This window comes from Gambusia affinis, linkage group LG02, assembly GCF_019740435.1.
Source record: "Gambusia affinis linkage group LG02, SWU_Gaff_1.0, whole genome shotgun sequence".
NCBI lineage: Eukaryota > Metazoa > Chordata > Actinopteri > Cyprinodontiformes > Poeciliidae > Gambusia > Gambusia affinis.
The window spans coordinates 33,157,443-33,178,740 of NC_057869.1; the positions used below are offsets into that span (position 1 = coordinate 33,157,443).

Below are 21,298 nucleotides of genomic sequence, written 5' to 3' on the forward strand. Positions count from 1 at the left end.
GACCCCAATTCATCAGTCAGCCGCTCTGTCCTGTGGAGAAGTACATATAAGGTCATTTATACACATAAAATGTAATAAATCACAATTGAAAGACTTTTTTTTTTTACTATATATTCACTAGGTGAATACAAGAAAGTAAAAGGCGTATCAGAATATTTTACACACTACACAAATATTATCAATCAGCTCCGTGACTTTGGAATTTGATAGGAACCTTTTGGGCAGAACGGATACAGTAAGAACCACCATAGAGATCATTTTTATGGATCAGACATTCTCTTAAACTTAAGTGTTAGGTATGATTTAAAATTACTCTTTAAAAGTGTCATTATATTTGGAAAGCAAAGCTTGCAGGTTTAACTGGTACTTACTTCTGAAGACAGACCACCGGGATGCTCTGTCTTGCTTCTTGGTTTGACTGCCAGCGAACCATTCCGCTAGCCAGTGGTCATTTTATTAACCACTTAATCTCTTCTGTACCGCTCACAAAATGCACAATATGTCTATAAACAATTTTGGAGTATTATGAAGAAGTACTGAAATATTCTGTTTTTCAACGAAATGACATCTTTGCCACTTTGGTACAAGCACAGTGAGAAACATTTAGGGACTGAAAACACGATGCTGAGCAAAAGTCATATGCCCCAGCTTTCCAGCAGCATTTAAACACACCACTTGCACACAAATCAGAGGCTGTTGGAAGCGTGGAATGAAAATCCTTGTGCATTCGTAACCGGATCTGTGCATAAATGCTGTTTTGTCTGTGTGTATCAGGCGACCCGTGCGTACTTTCTCAACATTTGTAAGCATAGGAGAAGAAATTTAATGTTTGTAGAAATTGTATTTGTGTATGTGTACTTTAATTTTGTATTTATAATTTCTTCATATTTGTGTATGCATTTCACCACATATTTAAAAGTACCCAGAGTTATGCACAAATGTCCTTTTTACGGTTTACAAATCATGTTTCACAGATACAACTATCCAAAGTAATGCACAAAGATGCTTACACGGACTACAAATACACCATTACACACTGTGGATGTTCCTCCATATTTTTTCTAGTGTTAGTGTTTATTTAAATGTTTTTCATACAATATATTTAAACTGTATTTAAATGCATTAAACCACCACTTGCGCACAAATCAGAGGCTGTTGGAAGTGTGAAATGAAAATCCTTGTGGAATGAAAATACAATATATTTTAAATATATTGTATCTTTCATACAATATATTTTAAATGTCCTCTCCTTGGGCTGCTACCGTATTGTGGTGGAGGGGTTTGAGTGCCCCAATGATCCTAGCAGCTCTGCTGTCTGGGGCTTCATGCCCCTGGTAGGGTCACCCCAGGCAGACAGGTCCTAGCTGAGTGGCCAGACAAAGTGCAGCCCGAAGACCCCAATGATGATTAAAAACATTGGCCTTGGCGTTCCTTCGCCCGGACGCAGGTCACCGGGGGTCCACTCTGGAGCCAGGCCTGGAGGGGGGGCACGACGGCGAGCGTCTGGTGGCCGGACTTTTACCCATGGAGCCCGGCCGGGCTCAGCCCGAAGAGGAAAGATGGGAACCCCCTCCCATAGGCCCACCACCTGCGAGAGGGGCCAAAGGGGTCGGGTGCAATGTGAGATGGGTGGTGGCCGAGGGAGGGGATCCTGGCGGTCCGATCCTTGGTTGCGGAAGCTAGCTCTTGGGATGTGGAATGTCACCTCTCTTTCACCTCGACGCATGGTTCTGGTTCTGGAACCAGTCTCCTTGAGAGGGGCTGGACATACTTCCAACTGGAGTTGCCCAAGGTGAGAGGCGTCGGGCAGGAGTGGGCATACTTGTTGCTCCCCATCTCAGCGCCTGCACATTGGGGTTTACTCCAGTGAATGAGAGGGTAGCCTCCCTCAGCCTACGGGTGGGGGGACGGGTCCTGACTGTCGTTTGTGCTTACAGGCCGAACGACAGCTCAGGTTACCCACCCTTTTTGGAGTCCCTAGAGGGGGTATTGGAGAGTGCTCCTCCTGGGGACTCCCTTGTTCTGCTGGGGGACTTCAACGCTCATGTGGGCAATGACAGCGAGGCCTGGAGGGGCGTAGTTGGGAGGAACGGCCCCCCCCGATTTGAACTCGAGTGGTGTTCTGTTGTTGGACTTCTGTGCTCGTCATGGATTGTCCATAACGAACACCATGTTCAAACATAAGGGTGTCCATATGTGCACTTGGCAACAGGACACCCTAGGCCGCAGTTCGATGATCGACTTTGTCATCATTTCATCGGATCTGCGGCCATATGTCTTGGACACTCGGGTGACGAGAGGTGCGGAGCTGTCCACTGACCACTACCTGGTGGTGAGTTGGCTCCGCTGGTGAGGGAGGTTCCTAGTCTGACCTGGCAGGTCCAAACGTGTTGTGAGGGTCTGCTGGGAACGTCTGACGGAATCCCCTGTGAGACGGAACTTGAACTCCCATCTCTGGCAGAACTTCGAACACGTCCCAGGGGAGGTGGGGGACATGGAGTCTGAGTGGACCGTGTTCCATGCCTTCATTGTCGAGGCGGCTCATCTGAATTGTGGCCGCAAGGTTGTCGGTGCCTGTCGTGGCGACAACCTTTGAACCCGTTGGTGGACACCTTCGGTGAGGGAAGCCATCAGGCTGAAGGAGTCCTATCGGGCCTTTTTGGCCTGTGGGACTCCGGAAGCAGCTGATGGGTACCGGCGGGCGAAGCGGCATGCGGCTCGAGTGGTTGCTGAGGCAAAAACTCGGGCATGGGAGGAGTTTGGAGAGGCCATGGAGAAAGAGCTCAGGGTCATGACCGAAAGAACAAGATTGCAGATATAAGCGGCCGAAATGGGTTTTCTCCGTAGGGTGTCTGGACTCTCCCTTAGAGATAGGGTGAGAAGCTCAGTCATCCAGGAGGGACTCAGAGTAGAGCCGCTGCTCCTTCACGTCGAGAGGGGCCAGTTGAGGTGGCTGGGGCATCTGGTCAGGATGCCTCCTGGACGCCTCCCTGGTGAGGTGTTCTGGGCACGTCCCACTGGGAGGAGGCCCCGGGGAAGACCCAGGACACGCTGGAGGGACTATGTCTCTCGGCTGGCCTGGGAACGCTTTGGGATTCCTCCGGAGGAGCTGGAGGAAGTGGCTGGGGAGAGGGAAGTCTGGGCCTCCCTTCTGAAGCTGCTACCCCCACGACCCGACCCCGGATAAGCGGAAGAAGATGGATGGATGGATATTTAAAATGTCACTCTTTTTGTGGTGGTTATTGCATTAGGTTGTTTACTATTATGGGTGCACACATTTAATATTCAACTTATGTTTATTTGGATCATTAACTATTTTGTTTTGCTGAGTTTCAAGGACTGTTTGGGGGAGAGGACTGGTTGGAAGGCAAACCAGGAAGTGGAACAAACCATCAGGCTGCTGGAAGCAGGGGACATGATGTTAAAGAATCTGCCTCTCTCTACTAGTAGCATAACTGCTAAAACATTTTTGGTTTTAGGTTGTTTTGTTTTTACAGTTGTGTTCTAGTCAAAATGTGTTGGTTTGAATTAGTTACTCATGTTTATGCATTGTTTGTCTCCTTTTCCATCCCTCCTCGTTTGTGTAGACTAGCCTGTGTGTTCATTGTGTGGTGAGTTTTTGGTTTGTTAAGCGTGTCTTAGTTGAGGATTTCTTTTGGGTCCATTTTGTGTTATTTTTGAGATTTGTTGTTGAAAGCCTTTTGTTAAGATCTTTTTTAAAAATAATTATAAACAATTTTTTTATATATGCCTTTGTCCTTGTGCCTTCCTGGTCGGACTGTAACACACATATTTGGAGACTATCTTCACTCCATATTATTAAGCCTTTTCAATTTGAACCAGAGCTCTTTGAAATTGATCGGAATGCAGAAATCACAAGAGGTGATGAAGTTGAGGAGGATCAAACAGAGGAACAGGACAGACTTGGCTGTAGGAGCTGGGGTTTTGCTGCTGCTTCCTTCAACTTCTTAAATATGGTTAGGATTATGTAAACGACTGAAAGTTTGGTGGAGAAATGTCGTGGGCACAGATAAGGTCTTTTGGAAGTTGGGTTCCATCCCGGCTCTGGCACTGGTCTCTTCTTTCTTTCATGCGGGAAATTATCCAAATTCAACTCATTTTTTTAAATTTTATTTTTATAACACCCCAAACAGTGTGGCTTTATCTAAAATTACACCAGTAAGATGCTATATGATAAACAACTACTGGGGTAAAGTTTTCTGTGTTTACTCTGTAGACTCCAGTAGAGAATGGACCTGATGACGTCATCAACCCATCGGTGAAAAAACGGCGACCTCCATGGGGGAAAAGTATAACTAAAGATATTCATTTTTGACATAATCATGAGTTTTGGTATATCACAAAGAGCAATGTTTTAGGTAATAGGAAAAATACAGCATATTTAATCCAACTTGTTCTCTTAGTCCTGGATCTCTTTAAAAAAATCTAGTGATAATAATTCTAGGACATCTGTCTGCAGGATCCTGAGATGAAATATTGTAATGGTGTTTTTTATTGTACTGTAAACCTTAGTAGGAATTTAAACAATAGCACAGGGGAGTCTTACATTCTGCTTAATTCTATAAATTCTTAAGTTATGTGAAGAGAATGTTCCTAGCTGGTCTCTGGCTGTGAAATAAGCCAGATTGGGTGTGGCTTTATCAATTTGTGTAACATAGTTATTTCTTTTGGATATAAGGGTTAGGGTTTTTTTAATTAGCAATAAAGCCTGGACACATAAACTTTTTTCTATGCGAGATTATGGTATTGCACTAAAAACTGAATTTATTTTAGGGCAGTTGACATAGTCTTAACATGATGCCAGTAATTTTGAAGTGAATTGAACTGATAGAAATCTCCTTTTTCCTAAATGGGTTTTCTGAATTCTTTGCAAAAGTATCTATACCTCTTATAGTTTATAAGAGGTATAGCGCCGATTACAACTGCATGTCACAATTTTAAAAATTTTAATCCATAAAAACCTTAAAAATTTGTTTTGCTTCTATTTATGCACTACTTTGTGTGCATAAATCGCATAAATTGTGTCCTAGTCCAAATCTATTAAAATTTGTGTTTTTACTGTACAGTGATCCCTCGCCACTTCGCGGTTCACTTATCGCGGATTCGCTATTTCGCGGATTTTCATAATGCATTTTTTTTTTTTTTTTTGGTGCATTGTGCTCTGGATTCTGATTCGCTAAAAACTCACTCCCGCTTCTTGTATCAAAACATGCTACGAATTGTGCTATCATTTTGTCGTCTCGTGCAGTTATGTGTACGTACATAAAACAGCTTGGCAAATTTACATTAAGTTGGCCAAATTATCTTGTAATTTCGAACATCTCCTAAACCCATAATGTCGACGAAACGGCCTGGACCGACAAAAGCACCTTGCTAATTGTAAAAAAAAAAAAGTTTTCTATTTCGCGGATTTCACTTATCGCGGGTCATTTTCGGAACGTAACCCCCGCGATAAACGAGGGATTACTGTAACATGTAAAATAGAGGTATGAATACTTTTACAAAACACTGTACATTTAAACACTGTTCTAATTTGTTGAAAACTCTAGCAAAACTATCATGAAGTGTGTAATACCTGTTCGGAAAGTGTTCCACCGGGTGTTTGGGTAGTACGATCACAGCTGGACTTCTGACAGATCCAGACACATGTCCTTCATTCAGGTCAGCTCCAGAAGCTGATTGGGTGATGGTCCGGATGCTGTTACTACGATTAATAGGAGACTGAATGTTTGTAATGCTGCCATTTTGCTGGGGAGATGAGGTGTGTATGGAAGCTTCCTGGCTTGGGATGTCACTTTCCTGCTGATCTGCGTTTTTGTCAGCTGAGGCCTCTGGGACTTGCAGCCTTGCTGTAATAGTAGCAGTGGAAACACAATCACAACACTACTTTTATCAGAACAAACCCCACAAAACTCAAATAAATAAATAAATAAAATACCTGCAGCCATCTGAAACACTTTTTTCTTGTCCTCTGTCCGCTCCTAAAGGATGAGAGGGGGAAAATTCCAACCAAAGAAAGAAAGTGATTCAACATCAATTGTTATTTTTGCCTTAAGAACAATACACTGCACTGGCTACATGTCTTTTTTCAAGGACTGAGTAAGAAGAGATTAAAAATTATAATTCAAAAGTACTTTATTGATCCCAAAGGAGAAATAAATGTTGTTATAACTTATATTAATCCAAATTCTTCAAAGAGTTTTTGTAGATCAGGGGTGCTGAAGTCCAGTCCTAGAGAGCTACCATCCTGCAACTTTCAGATGCTTCCTTGCTCCAATACACCTGATTCAAACGAATGGCTCCTTATCAGGTCTGTTCTGAGCTGATCCTGGTCTGCTGGAGTAAGGATCCATCTAAAAGTTGCAGGATGGTAGCTCTCAAGGACTGGACTTGAGCACCCTTGTTGTAGGTAGTCATTGCTGTTGGCAGGAAATATCTCTTGTAGCAGTATGTATTACAGTGAATACGAAGAAGACTCTGACTGAAGACGTTTTGCAAGACAGACTTATGAAGATGGTAAGGGTTGGTCTTGATTTTATGTTTGTGAGTTAGCCATAGATCCTGGCAATCCTGGTCCTTGAGGGCCATTGTCCTGCAACCCTTAGATGTCTCCCTGGTCCAACACATTCAAACAGCTGAATCGCCTCCCAGGTGCAGTCAGGTTCTTCAAGGTCCTGCTAATGACCTCATTATTTGACTCAGGTGTGTTGAAGTAGACATGTGTAAAAGTTGCTATGTCCAGATGACAGTAGGGTTGTTGAAGCAGGTGTATGATGACGTCTTCAACTCCAACTCCAGAGCAATAAGCAAACTGCAGGGGGTCTTGATATGTACTTGTTTGTGTGCACAACAGGACTGCATTCAAATTATTTTCTTATAAAAACAATGTCCCTTCTACAAAAAAAACTTAAGTACACAGTTTTACCTAATCAACAGTGGTTTTGAATGGTAAACCATCAGCATTTAAGTGTAGTGCCAGTTGCCATAAATATATCTTCTTTTTTAGACCCAAGCAGCAACAGCACTTCGAAGGCCTATTGTAATTTATTTGGCGCTACTTTGACTCATACAGATTTCAACCTAAATATTTTGCTTGTTTGCTAAATATTTAGTTATTAAGCTAAATAGTTACATCTGAGCTAACTATTGTTGAGGAAATATAACTACTTTGAGTGTTTAATATAGTTAATCTCACAGCCATGTGCATTTAGGTAGATTGAACATTCTTATCTGGACAAAAACTAAACAGATGTAAGCTAGGAGACAGCCAGGAGGCAAGAGATAAACATTCTCTTGGAGGAGTTTAACCAAAACACTATTCTCTTGAAAGGCTTTAAATTAGGAGGGCCATAAACCATATCTCCCCGGCTCAGAGGTCGAAGGTCGGGGGTTTCTCAGAGAAGAGGGCTGCATCTGGAGTTGGTTACAGCCTGGTACTAACGTCTAATTTTAATACATCTTTAAATACTAATCGCATGTTTTTGATTAAAGTATATTACCCAAGTTAGAAGTATTAATCTAGTAGATGATTAATGTATTTGAAAATGTATTATCAGTGACAATTTCAGAATCAAAGGAAAATTGTTTGAATTAGAAAAGGAATTCTACCTCATTTTGTTCTGTGAGAGGACAAAGATTTAAGTTTTTGGAGATGCTGAAATCAGAAAAGCAGAAAACTATGTTTGATTAAAATAACTTATAATTTTAACAAGTAGTAAACGACTTTTGATTTCTGCCTAAACTGAGGGGAAGGTCTAAGTCTTTCCAAGGTAGCTTTTGGTTGGTCAAAACAGGGAACGCCCTATTTGCATATATTAACAAAAAGAAACGCCTTCATTAGAAAAGTGAATGCTCAAGAATACGAAGTCAGATGGCTGCTTGATTCTGCTTTTTGCATCCGCCTTCTCCAAAGACGCGTCTTTGTCCTTCTTTCTGTCTTTGTTCTCTTCTTTTAATTCTCTGACTCAGGTAAAGAATGTACTTCTCTGTAATCTGCAGTTTCCTTGTTAATTCATATGGTGTTTTCCCATTGGATTAAACTCTGTAACACTGTGACGTCAGCACGCCTCGTTGTTTTCTTCCGGCCGTGAAGTCATCCGCTCAGGGACCCGGGAAGGAAGAAAAGAGAGCCAAGCTTTTTCCAAAATTAAGCTAATTTAGAGTTTTTCTTCCAACACTATTTAGTTTAAAAAATGTTTAATTTGGAGTGAGTGTGTGCATGGTTGTGTGTCCTGTCTGTGTCTGTGTTGCCCTGTGACAGACTAGCGACCTGTCCAGGCTAACCCCGCCTCTCGCCCAGAACGTTAGCTGGAGATAGACACCAGCACCTCCTGCCCCCTTTAGGCATTAGGGTGTAAGAAAATGGATGGATGGATCATTGTAGACTAAATATTTAGCTCAGACTTAACATTTAGTTGGGAACTAAATATTTAGCTGCAAATTAAACATTTATTTTCCTAACTAAGTTAGCTCATTTAATTTGAAAGCTAAATATTCAGTTAAACTAATTAAATATTTAGAATACAGACATTTATGAATGTAGGAATGATATGGTGAAAATTATGGAGGACAAAGACTGACATAACTAAAAATAAAAGCAGAAGTATAAGGTTTTTTTGTTTTTCCTTACATGTTTTCAATCAAGAAATGCATGCATGTTTGTCCTTTTCTTCATATGTGTTTTTGTCAAGAAATGTATTTACTTTCTTTTGTGTTTTCCCCTCTGATGCATTTCAATCTGGATAGACTCACACAAAGAAAAATAGAAGTTAGAAGGTTTAATGATACAATTCTTTGGCGCTTGAACCCATCAGAAGACCAGTGAGCTGGGAATCACCAAGGGCAGGTGATCGGTTCCAGCGAAGCTCAGGATAGTCTTCCCCCCGGGTCCGAATACTGGTGGCAGAGCGGAGCCTTGAGGTGAAGGAACACAGAGAGGGAGCCGAAAAGGTGATCCTCAGGATGAAGGTGGAGATGGGGAGGAGGTGAGTCAAAGCGCAGCTGATGAGCAGATAGATCCAAAGTAGCTTGTCCTTTTGAAGGGATCCGTGGACGACGATTGGCTGGAGCGGTGCGCGCACCAATCCTGATTGGCTGCGGTGGGGGCGTGGTGAGTGGATGGTGTGGATCAGCTGTGTGTTGTCTCCCAGCCTGAATTTTCGCCTAGGCTCCATTTCAATCTGGATAGACTCACACAGAGAAAAATAGCAGTTAGAACGTTTAATGATACAATTCTTTGGTGTTCGAACCCTGCAGAAGACTAGTGAGCTGAGGATCACCAAGGGCAGGTGATTGGTTCCGGCGAAGCTCAGGATAGCCTTCCCCCCAAAAGAGGGTGCCAGGTCGAGGCCTAGCTGGCCTGCAGTCTGCAAGACTTGTTAGGCGCAAACTGCACGATGATCTGCGAAAGATGAAACAGCTGCTGCCGAGCCGAAGAGCCATGGACCGCTGGTCGGGCTGGATCTCCAAGGTAGAAAAAGATGTTAAAGATGGCCTTCGCTGCCACCAGTCATGCTGAGGTGCTCACCTGTGGTTAATGAACGTTGAGCTTCGAGCACGGCTGAAAGATCCTGTCTGATGTATGATGAAAAGGCTGAGGATGACCAGCAACCGAGCTGGAGGAGGGAAGCTGTAGGAATACCTTGGACGGCGGCAGAAGTGGCAGTACCTATTCTAAAAGATTGGCCCGAGAAGTGGCTAGGGGAAAGACCGCATGCTGCTAAAGTCAGCCTAAGGTGGTGAATGAACCAATCAGCGGTCATGGGGAAGCCTTCGGGAGTAAGAAACAGGAGTTTGGATTCGTAGGTAATTTGATGCCTTTTGCACGTGAATTTAAACACTGCGTGGAAAGGGCAGTACAGACCATCTGTGCGAGCAATGGAGATTACACACGGACCCTTTGATTTGGTGTGTTTAATAAAGAGGGTGTAGTGGTCTGGGAAGAATTTGAGATCGGAGATAGATAAGTCTCTTGACGGATTGAATACTTTAGAGGCAGATGTGAACTCGCTCAGTCTAAGGAAACCATGGAATGCTAGAAGGAAAGTACATGAAAGGAGAGCTTTGAGGTAAGGGGAGAAAGTACTGGATCAAAGTACTGAAATTTCTGAGTAAAGGGAGTGTGATGGGTTTCCGGCTATCAGGATTAGGGGAGCTCTGCTTAGCAATCCCTTTGAGGAGGAGTTTCACAGCTGGGTTTGAGAAGAGGCTAGACGAAGAGCTAGGTTGATGAAGCTTCGCATGAAAACTGATTCCTGCGAGCAGACTGCGGATGTAGGAGAGTTTGAATCGATGATGATCGAAACAGTGAGTAATAAAAGCGAGAACTGAAGGAATACTAATGGGGTAAAGGGGAGAATTGATCACAGAGCAGAACTTGCAGAAAGTTTGCCAGGCGAAAGTATATGAAGAAAGTATTGATGGGGCGAGACCCGATTTGATGTAATAACGTGCTGAACGCAGGAGGGAGTGGAAAGAACTATTTAGTTGAGCATCAGTTCTTTGAAGGATGGGATCGGTTCGGAGTGAGCATCGGCAGGGGGCACAGATGGCGAAAGACCTGAAATTTAGAACGGGACAGAGTGTCGGCGATTGAGTTATAATAGCCGGGAATGTGCTGAGCTGAGATGATGAAATTGTTATTGACAGCCTGCCATATGATGCAGCGGATGAAAGGCATAATGGAAATGGCTTGAACCATGGCTGCATTATCGCAGGGTGCTAAGATACGCATCCTGCTCCAATAGCGACCCCAAGTGCAGCATGCTACAGCGTTGGGGATTATGTCATAAAAAGCTGAGGACTCAGACTGAGGAACACTGGGAGACCACTTTCCTGTGAACCACTTACCTTTAAAAAAGCCCCCAAAACTGGAGGACGGGGCAGCATCCGTGAAGAACTGAAGCGAGTCAGCTGAGAGGCTGACGTCATTGTAAAAAAAAGAGATGTCATTCCAGTCTGAGAGTAGCTTCGACCAGAACGCGAGATCTAACTGGCAGTCGTCATCCAGGATGATATGGTCTAGGAGAGAGGGGACCGAGTAGGCCAGATGGAGCAGACGCGAGATGAAAGATCGACCCTGAAGGATGATCCGCATGGTGAAGTTGAGATGGCCTAGCAGAGAAAGGAGCTGACATTTAGAGACTACTGATTCTGATGTGAAGGCGTGAGAGACTTCACGGATTCGGGACAACTTGTCTGCCGGCAGCGATGCGACCATCGAGACAGAATCGAGTTTGATCCCTAGAAATTTGAGCGCCTTTGCTGGACCGAGCATTTTTTCATCTAAAAGAGATACGCCCACCCAGAGGAAAAGCTGACGGAGTTTCATTAGAGATGAGCCGGACGAGGGAGAGGGAGGGTCGACGAGGAGAAAATCATCAAGCAGATGAAGGACCGCAGGTAACTTGACTATGTTGAGGAGTATCTAGCACAGCGCCTCAGATAGATTATTGAACAGGCTGGGACTACTTCTACAGCCGAAAGTGAGTCTAACTGCGAAATACAGGGAACCGTTCCACTTGGCTCCTAGCAGGTGCCAGTCGGAGGAATGGACTGGCATGACTTTAAATGCGTCGGTGATGTCAGCCTTGGCAAGCCAAGCACTGTGCCCTGCTGCTTTGATGAGGGAAATAGCATGGTCAACTGAGGCGTAGCAGAGGGAAAAGGGGTCTTTTGGAATGAAGCTGTTAATGCTGGGGAACGGGCCACCGTGAGGGGCAGAAAGGTCAAGAATAAGATGTTTATTACCTGAGTACTTGCGGGTAGCTATGCCAACCGGGTTAACGCGGAACAGAGAAAATGGGGAGGAGCGGGAAGGCCCTATCATATAACCCTTTGAGACTTCCCTACAGAGGAGGCGAGTTACAACATCGAGTTCGATAATAGTGGATCTGAGGTTTGGGCAAACAAAAGTGGAACCGGGATAGGACTGAATGCCTCTATGGAAACCCTGGGAAAGGCCGGTGAGGAGAAAATTTACGAAGGAGGGATCGGGGTGATACTTAAGGAGGAGAGCCAGTTCGTGAGTGATAATGGGGGTAGAGAGAGAACAAAAAAATCAGGGTTTGGATTGCCGGAGCATATAGGCGCCGAGGACATGTGAATTTGGGATGGGTGTCTTTGCAATGACTGCATACATGAAGGAAAAGAGAATTAGAGGAAACACAGACACCTTCATTGAAATTATTACACACGGGCTGGTTGTTAAATACCTCAATCTTTCGACCCTGACGATCGAGAGTCGGGCCGGCTGGGTGGAACATGGCCGGCGGCCGAGATGGGTGGTGGGGGGCCGAGGGAGCGAACGGGAGTGTGGGGCAGAGAGCGCTCAGGTGGCCGACTGCAGAGCAGGTGAGGCAAGGGGTAGCCTGAGTAAGCATAATAAGGAGTTCCGTGTCGAGAACGGACCAGTTCAAACATATGCCGGACTGAGAGAGGGTGGTCGCGGCTTTATGATACTGATGAAATAGAGATCTGCCATACTTGAGATTTAGGTTGGCTATGAGGGAAAGATAAGAATTGAGCTCTATTCTGCGATCGGGGTAGACTGAGCATATGACGTCACGGTATACGCTGAAGGCTGCTAGAAACTGTCCAATGGAGTTTTTTGACAGGAGGGGGTCGCTAGATTTGAGGATGGCGGTGAGTCCGGCCGTTGAGGCGATGCCCTGGACAACTTCAGGGGACGGAAGGATCAGAGAGACAAGATTCACGTACTGCCCCTGCAGGGTCTTAGATCGGAGTTTGGGGGAGATGAGCATGTATGTAGGAACGTAGGACTTGCCTGAACAGGGGATGAGATATACAGCTGTGTATTCAACATGCTAAGGAGCTGAAGGTGGTGCGAATAGATACGTCTTACCTGAAGGGATAGGAGAGAGTGAAAGCGGCTGGGGCGAGCTGGACGTCTGGCAGTGCTGGCGGGAGCCGAGGCTTGAGCCAGCGCGGTAGATGTGCGGTCCTGGAGCTGAGCCGAGAGAGAAGTCACTGAGTACTGGAGGAGATTTACGGACGGAATGAGGACCGATGTAAGGTGCTGCATGTCCATAACAGATTGGTCCAAATCCGTGGCGAGGTGGGAGGGCAGCGGATGCTGGGGGAGCCGTAGCTGCACTGGAACCCGGGGGAGGAGGGGCAGGAGTGCAGGCTTGAGAGGTGGAGGGGCCTTGGGAGGCTGAGTCGAGAGTGCGGGCGGCTGACCCCGGCGTCGCTTGGATGGAAGGGGGGAGGATTTCCTGGATCCATCCTTCCATCTGGGAAATCCCAAGGCGATCCCAGGCACGGTGGGACGTTTTCTGGAACACCTCACTAGGGAGGCGTCCAGGAGGCAGATGCCCGGTCCACCTCAACTGGCTCCTCTTGATGCCAAGGAGCGGTGGCTCTACTTTGAGTCCCTTCAGATATCTAAGCTTCTGACCCTATCTCTAAGGGAGAGCCCAGACACCTTACAAGGAAAACTAATTTTGGCCGCTTGTCTCTGTGACCTCGATCTTTTGGACATGACTCAAAACTCATGACCATAGATGAGGACAGGAACTTAGATCTACCGGTAAATCAAAAGCTTTGCTTTTTGACTCAGCTCTGTCTTTACCACAACAGACTGGTACAGCACCAGCTTCACTGCAGACATTGCGCCGATCTACCTGTTGATCTCCCGCTCCACTTGGTGCGGGAGATCAACATTAGGCTGATGTTCTCCCCGACCTGGAGAAGGCACTCCATTCTTTTTCCATCTCATTTATTTATGCATTCATATATATAGCTATGAATTTTTATTTTATTTATTGAGATAATAAAAGAGAGCACAATGATCAACAGATTTTGCATTTCTTTCAACACATCCTCTCTTTTGGTTTTCTCATCCATGGTGTCAGACACACAGAGACACACACACACAGACAAATAATTCACATGCACAATAAAGTTTAGGCTGTGATAGGTTGATTTGTGACAATAACATTGTCACAGTACTCATCATTGAGACACACACACACACGCTCGCACACATTTGGAAGGTAAAAAATAAAGATAATACTTATATGCAGTGGTGGGAAGTAACAAAGTAGAAGTACTTTGTTCCTTTACTTAAGTACAATTTTCGTGTATCTGTACTTTACTTAAATTGATTTAATAATGGTTCAATGATTCAACTTTTACTCCACTACATTTACAGTAAGTATCTGTACTTTCTACTTAACTACATTTCTACAAAACCGTTGCGTTACTCGTTACATGTAAGTCACATTTCACTTTTTTCCCATCAAAATGTGAAGTTCAGGGACTTAACAAGGCGCTGTAATTCCATGTGTCTGTTGTCATCCATCCTTTCCCCTTTCATTTGCATGCGGCACTGCAAGACATGCGCAGTGGTTTCCTCTGGGTGGGAGAAAATGTCTGTCAAATCGTCAGAAACAGAATTCCGCTACATAAATGATCAGATTTGGCAACATGCAAATTCAGCAGCACTTTGTGCAACTTTTATCGTCACTTGGAAAGGAAGCTCGAAGAAAGGTCCGCTCTGTGGACGTGATGTTAGCAATGCTAGCTGTAGAGGGACACATATGTTGCATCTTTGGTAACAAAAAGTCATCATTCACTGCGTTGAATTATTGTGCGGAGTTGTTGACTGACATGTCGCATGTATGGAGCAACACTGTGACCAAAGTCTGCTATATAGTGATGTGACATTCACAAACGATCTGATTCTTCTGAACGGCTCTTTACTAAGACTGATAGAACCGGTGCCTCACTGAGAGCCGTTCTTTGTTCTTGTAATGCTCTGCGTACACTGCAGTTGCTATTATTATTCTGTTTAATTAAAATATATATAGATTTATTTAATTGGTGAATAAATAAATCAATAACATAAGAGCACACAGATAACGCTCATTGTTCTTTGATTGTTTTGGTCACCTGTCATGGTGGCAGTTGTCACTGTAGGGCAGAGAGTGAGAGCAGTCAGTGCTCCTTCTGCTTGGTTACTTCTTGCTTGTTACTGTTTGGTCAGTGTTCATAGTTGAGTGTTGTTTACCGTTAATCCATTGTCTTAATTGCTACGTTTGATGGTGTAGACAATGGTGGGTTCTGATATGGGCAAATGCCCAGGGCGTTATCTTTTTAGAGGTTGGCACCAGACCTCTGCAGATTGTGGCACAGAGATGGAAGCAAAGCAGAATGAAGAGTTTGAATTGATAATGATATTTGTTAAATTTATTTCAGCTCAAAGTATTTGATATCAAGGTGTTTTATAGGAATGTGGATCTTTCAGATCAATTTTCGAAGCAACTTTGATCATATTTCAATTTTATTCTGTCATGTAGCATGGGGCGCTGGTCTTGGTCTTGACTGGATGTCAGGTTAGGTGGTCTTGACTATAGCATTGTTACATGGCTATTCCAAGTTCAACTCCTCTACCTTGGTTGGATGTAAATCTAAATCTAAACTGTGTCACAGACAGTAAGCACAATAAAAACATGCTTTATCTGTGGCATTGTTCATTAAATGACATTACTCATGTATTAAAATTAAATATGACAGGTGCACTTGCTGACATTGCTTTAGTGATTCAGCAAATACCTTTTACTTTTAATACTTAAGTATTTTTAAAAGTCAGTACTTTTTTACTTTTACATTTTGGTCTGTGTATTTGTACTTTTACTCAAGTACATTTTTTTGAGTACTTGCTCCACCAATGCTTATATGTAAAAGTTCTTGCTTTGTAAAATATTATTATTCAGTGGTGACACTTAAGACTCAGTGTGTTCCTGATAGTGACAGTTGGTAAGAAACTAAGATTCCCAATAAACTCCACAGGAAATGAATACAAGTCATTTTGGACCCACTTAATGGAAGAATGGTGTAGTAATACAAAACATGTCATATCTTAAAACGTGTAAAAGTTCAATTAAAAACTTTAATTTCATGACATCAATACCATGTTTTTGAGGAATACCTGGAATATAAAGTGATGAAAACTTTTCATTACAAAGATATTGCAAAATGATGACTTCACCGGGTCCAAAATGACCCACTTATGCTTCAGAGGGTTAAACATGCATTTTCCTCAAGAGATGTATATATTTTGTTCTGTTTTTTCCTTATCCAAATGTTTGTTCTTTTGTCTCGTCTCCACTTTTTACTTTGCCTTGTGCAAAAAGGAAAAGTAAAGGCGCATTTAAACCAACGCCCCTCATTTGTTTAAATCCAAATGAGGGGCGTGTCTTCAGGCTTCCGCTTCTGGCTATTGGTTATTTTCATTTCTTGACGAAAACATGTCTATGGAAAAGGAAAAACAAGAAGCATACATTTCTGCATTTATTTTTTAATTATAATGCTATAGTGCTCCATAGAACATATGTCAGTGAAAATATCCCTTAATTTGTTCAGGTGAACAAATTAAATTATTGCTCTTAATTTTTTTATTGTGTAACTTGACGAATGGCAGCCCACTGTGAGTCAGTCATGTTTAAGTGCAGCATTTTGTCTTCTACACAGTTGTTAATTGATTTCATACCACAGGGTTGAAAGTAAATAAAGGGTTTAAAGAGCTTACAATAAATATGATTTCATATTAGCTGACATATGACATCGGCCTAAAAATAATGGAAATATGGTAGGAATTGTTAAACATTTATGAAAAATAACTTTTTGTGTCACTTTTCAACTAAATTATAAACTGTATATCTAGTAGGTGTATTGTTGGATTGATTGATAGCGGCTTCATCCTCCACTAAAGTATTCCACGATTTCAGCACCAAAATTTAAATTATTAATATTATTGGCTACTTCTTTGTTGAAGTTCCATTGCAAAGCCAGTTACTCCCACTTCAAATAAAAAAAACCCCAAATAATTAACACATTAATATAAATTAAAATAAACATGCCCTTTAGCTATCTGGTGTCTTGGAAGCTCAATTGGAAGCAAACTTCAGCTTCGTATTATGATTCAGTCCCTCATGTCAGGTGTTCTTCCCAGTCATCGTTATTTAGTGTATGTTAACTTTTGGTTTCAACTGCCATTCTGCTTGTCAGAAACAATTTATCTAAATAGAAAGGAAGAATATTTTAAGCGTGACCAAAGTTTCCAAAACAACTACAATAATTATTTATTTCTTACATTTTTTCATACATGCTCTAAATAAGTTAAAAAAATATTCTGAACAAAAAATTTTAAAACATTCGGTAACACGAACATGATTTTGTAAATGATGATACTTTAATGCAAAGTTGGCAGTTTCAATGGACTTTAATGCAACTTTGCATTAAAGTGTCAATATTTACTGAATGACTTCATGACAACAGTCAGAAATTCATAAAGTCTCCATGTTCATGACAGTGTCATGTCAGTCCATCAAATAAAGTATTACCAAGCACTATTAAATTATTATTATTTTCACTATTAAATTGCATAATTGATACAGGGCAGAAAACATTTCTTTGCAAACTGTCAAGATGACTATGTTAAAACTTACAGTCTGGAGCTGAATCCTCAGTTGGTTGTTAGTAAATTTTAGGGATCTGGCAATAGCTTGAAGATAATATATCAGCATACTGAAATACAAGTGGTAAAAATACAAATGTGTTTTAGAAAAAAGAATGTTGCAGCAAGTGATGTATATATTTACACTTATAAAGAAAAACATGCACACACGGCCAGAAGAGAAGGCTTTCACTGGTAAGAAAAAACATGCAGGCGTGTGTGTGTGTGTGTGTGTGTGTGTCATATATGAGACATGATCTAATTATCATATGTAAACTGTTTAATGTTAGGTTAGAGTGTGAGCCATCTTACAATAGCAGTAGCACTGCTGGCAGCACCACAACAGGGCTGGTGACATAACTCATCACTTTACTGAACCAAAGTGGGAAGTCTGATGCCACTGTGTCTGAGATGATGTCATAAATCTTCTCCTGGCCACTGAAACACACATTTCAGCACTTTTACCCAAATTAGCTCTTTCAGAAGAATTATAAAACATGCAAGACTGAAAGATGTCAAGTCAATTATATATTTTACAACTGTTCCATTTAATTCAGATTTATTTATATGGTGCAAATTCATAATAAGTTTCTATCAAAGAAAACCGATGGAATCTAGTCATTGACTAGCAACATTTCCTCCTCCTGGAAAATCAGAAAACCGCTAGTGTTGTGTTGCTGACTTCACAGCAAACTCTCATATAGAGCATGCATTAATGTAGAGAGGGAAAACTCCTCTTTAAAGCTGCACTATGTAACGTCTACAAAAAATATAGACTTTTTACATATATAATAAAACTATCACCTTGTCATGACAGTATGGTATGAGACAGATAATCTATGGAAAAAAATCAAGTTCCTCTGCATTTTTCCAGTGACCCCAGTACTGACCACAGAAATACACAGCTCAGTCAGAAACAACCAATCAGAGCCCAGAGGAATGTCTTAGTGCTGTCAGTCAGTCAGGCCTATGTATGTGCTACATATCCTTCCCCACAATAGTAGAACCCATCATTAATTATCTGGTTAATATTGCCACTGATGACGGTGGATAAACAGTAAGTTGTTTCTATGCAATTACCAAATTGAGCAGCACATGTGGCAGTGCCAAGACATTTCTCTACGTTCTGATTGGTTGTTTTTACCAAAATCAATTACCAATAGTAGCTCAGGCAGAGGGTAGAGGAGCTTGATATTTTTCACAAATTATTATTCTCATACCATACTGTCACGACATGGTGACAGTTTTAAGAAATGAAAAAAACGAATTTGTTTTTATTAAAACTACATACTGCAACTCTAACAGGAAGAAACCTCCAGCAGAACATGGCTGAGTAAGAGTGGCCATCTTCCACAACCGTTCACAGTTTTTGATCACAGCAATGCTGTGTGGTATTCTCAAAATGAAGAGTTTTTAAATGGAAAAAATAAACTACAAATTAAACCTTGAAAATAGCACCATTCAACAGCAAATAACATCTGTTTGTACGGTTTGTATAAACAGATGCACATGTGCCTTCTGATTTTACCTGAATGGTCCACAGTGTTCTGATGGTCTATATCGCACAATGGCAAAGATGGTGGGGAGCATACACAGGAAGAGCATGAAAAGTAGCATAGCCAAGTAGAAATTATTTGATCTGAAAAAGCAAAATAAAGTTAGCAAAGAGAAAATTAAGAAAAATTTCATAAAAGTTTTAGAAGCAAACATTATGTTGAGGAGGGTTGGTTTAAATAGGTCACTGACATGTAAAAAAGACAACTTTAAACCCCACATTTACAGTCTGCTTTGTTCTTATCTAAGAGTGTCTCTACATGTTGACAGTGGAATATGAGACAGCTACTCTGTGAAAATGTCAAGCTGTCCACCTCCTCCCAGAGCTACTATTGCCATCTGCAAAAATATCAGAGAGGATATGCAGGGGTAAAAGTAGTTTTAAATTCCTGCCGGTACTATGACCAAAATGGTCAGTGACTCATTGTGTCAACCAAAACAAATAAAAATATAAATATTTTAATAAAAATATTTTACCGTACTAAAGGCTACCTGTAGGAATAACACAGAAAGTATAAACATTTCACAATGTGGAAAAAGTATGTCATTTGGTTTCTGCAACATTTGAAATCATATATATTAATGAGTAAAGATAAAATCAGAAAAAAATCGGCATTCATCTTTCAGCTGGGTTTGTATTAAGACCTCACAGTGTTCCATCAATTGGAGGACAGAGGAGCAAAACCCATCAGGTGTAATTCAAGTTAACTTCTGAAAAAGAAAAGCCTTTGCTGTATTAATACATCAGTTGAATCATAAACTAGGAGCTAGGAACTCAAGGCTGAAGGAGAAACAACTTCTTCCACTCTTTCGTCCTTACTGACAGCACTGACTGCTAAAGTTATTCCATATATTCAGTTTTTATCATTTTATAGCTTTTATAATATCACCTTTTTTATAATTTGTTATAACTACTCTTACATTTTAATTTGTACAACTACTTTTACTTTGACAATTTTGAGGCTCCAGACAAAAATCAGCTTGAAACCTCACATAGATTTGAAACAATAGAAAAGCAGATTCTGCTACTGGAAGTGAATGTTGCATTAAACAATCTTTGTGGCAATGAAACAACTATTCCCATAAACAATGAAGAGGCTGCATGCCCTGCACCACGCAGCCCGCCCTGGAATGTTCTGGGAGCTAAACTGGAACAGATTGTGGATCTGACAAAAGGACCAAAGGCGATAACACCTCGCCTGGATGAATCAGCTTTGAGCCCAAACCCACATCCAACGTCAACACCTGCTGCACCGAAGGACAACAAACGAGGAGAAACTATTCCACCGGCCCTGTTTCGCAGGACAAAACGAGCAGTCCAAGCAAGAACACACCCTGACTCTGTGGGAATCCCACTGAAAACCAGGTTTGCTGCACTTCAACAAGAAGCCGTGAGGGAAACCTCACCTAAGGACATCAACCACAGGTACGAAGCACATTCACCCCCCAAAGCAAACACTAAGAAAAACTCAAATATGCCAAAGTACTTATTGTTGGAGATGAGACAGTAAGTGGAATCAACTATTTCTGCAATGCCAAGAGAACCAGTCATGTCCTGCTGTATGGGTTATAACAGACAAAATCTGTTCTAATCTGTTCTCTCTAACCACAGATCAGTCGAATATTGAAACTCTAGTTGTGTATGTGGGAGCTAATGATCTGGCAAAAACAACAATCAGAGATTCTGAAAAAAGACTTTACCATTCTTCTGAACCCTATTGGAAAACTAAAACAGAAGATTTTTCTTAGTGGCCCCGTCCCAGCAGCAGGATGGGGTGACCTGAAATACTCTTGATCACATTTAGTTATGTTTATTGATTAGTTATTTCATTACCCCAGGTTCAGTTGTTCATATATGTCTGAGTCTATGGCAACCTTTCTTTAGTGATTCTAGTTAGGTTATTTCTTTGTTTAGTCCTTCTAGTTATTCTAGTTCTTATCATTTTTTTGATCAGCCTTGTTTCTGTTTGGCTCTTTCAGTTAGTTGAACCCGCAACGGCCGCGTCGAGGACTGAAGGCCTCCAAATGTGGGTCGTGCTATCCCCTACGCACCACAGCACGCCCAGATTCTGTATTCAAGAATGTTATAAATTGTAACAAAATCTCTTTGGGTCATTTAACCTCTTTTGAATATCTGGGTATTGAGGTAAAAGGCCATAAACAAACTTTAACACTAACTTTATACAAAACTCCAACATATGTCCAAAACGTCTTAGCTGATTTTAATGAACTTCTATCTCTCAT

The 21,298-nt window shown here is 41.9% G+C and overlaps 1 protein-coding gene across 6 annotated transcripts in view; it reads right to left on the reverse strand.

The window, feature by feature from the left end:
- Window positions 1-21,298, reverse strand: part of LOC122821268 (transmembrane channel-like protein 3) — a 73,255-nt gene that overhangs the window by 12,155 nt on the left and 39,802 nt on the right. For 4 of the 6 annotated variants that reach the window (XM_044099063.1, XM_044099051.1, XM_044099043.1 and 1 more), the window contains 5 exons: window positions 19,029-19,139; window positions 17,813-17,938; window positions 17,493-17,571; window positions 5,960-6,002; window positions 5,597-5,870 (listed from right to left, as the gene is read on the reverse strand). In XM_044099063.1, the coding sequence (XP_043954998.1) occupies window positions 5,597-5,870; window positions 5,960-6,002; window positions 17,493-17,571; window positions 17,813-17,938; window positions 19,029-19,139 (633 nt within the window). The remainder of the gene's footprint in view (window positions 1-5,596; window positions 5,871-5,959; window positions 6,003-17,492; window positions 17,572-17,812; window positions 17,939-19,028; window positions 19,140-21,298) is intronic. The other 2 variants (XM_044099054.1, XM_044099055.1) reach the window with 2 other exon arrangements.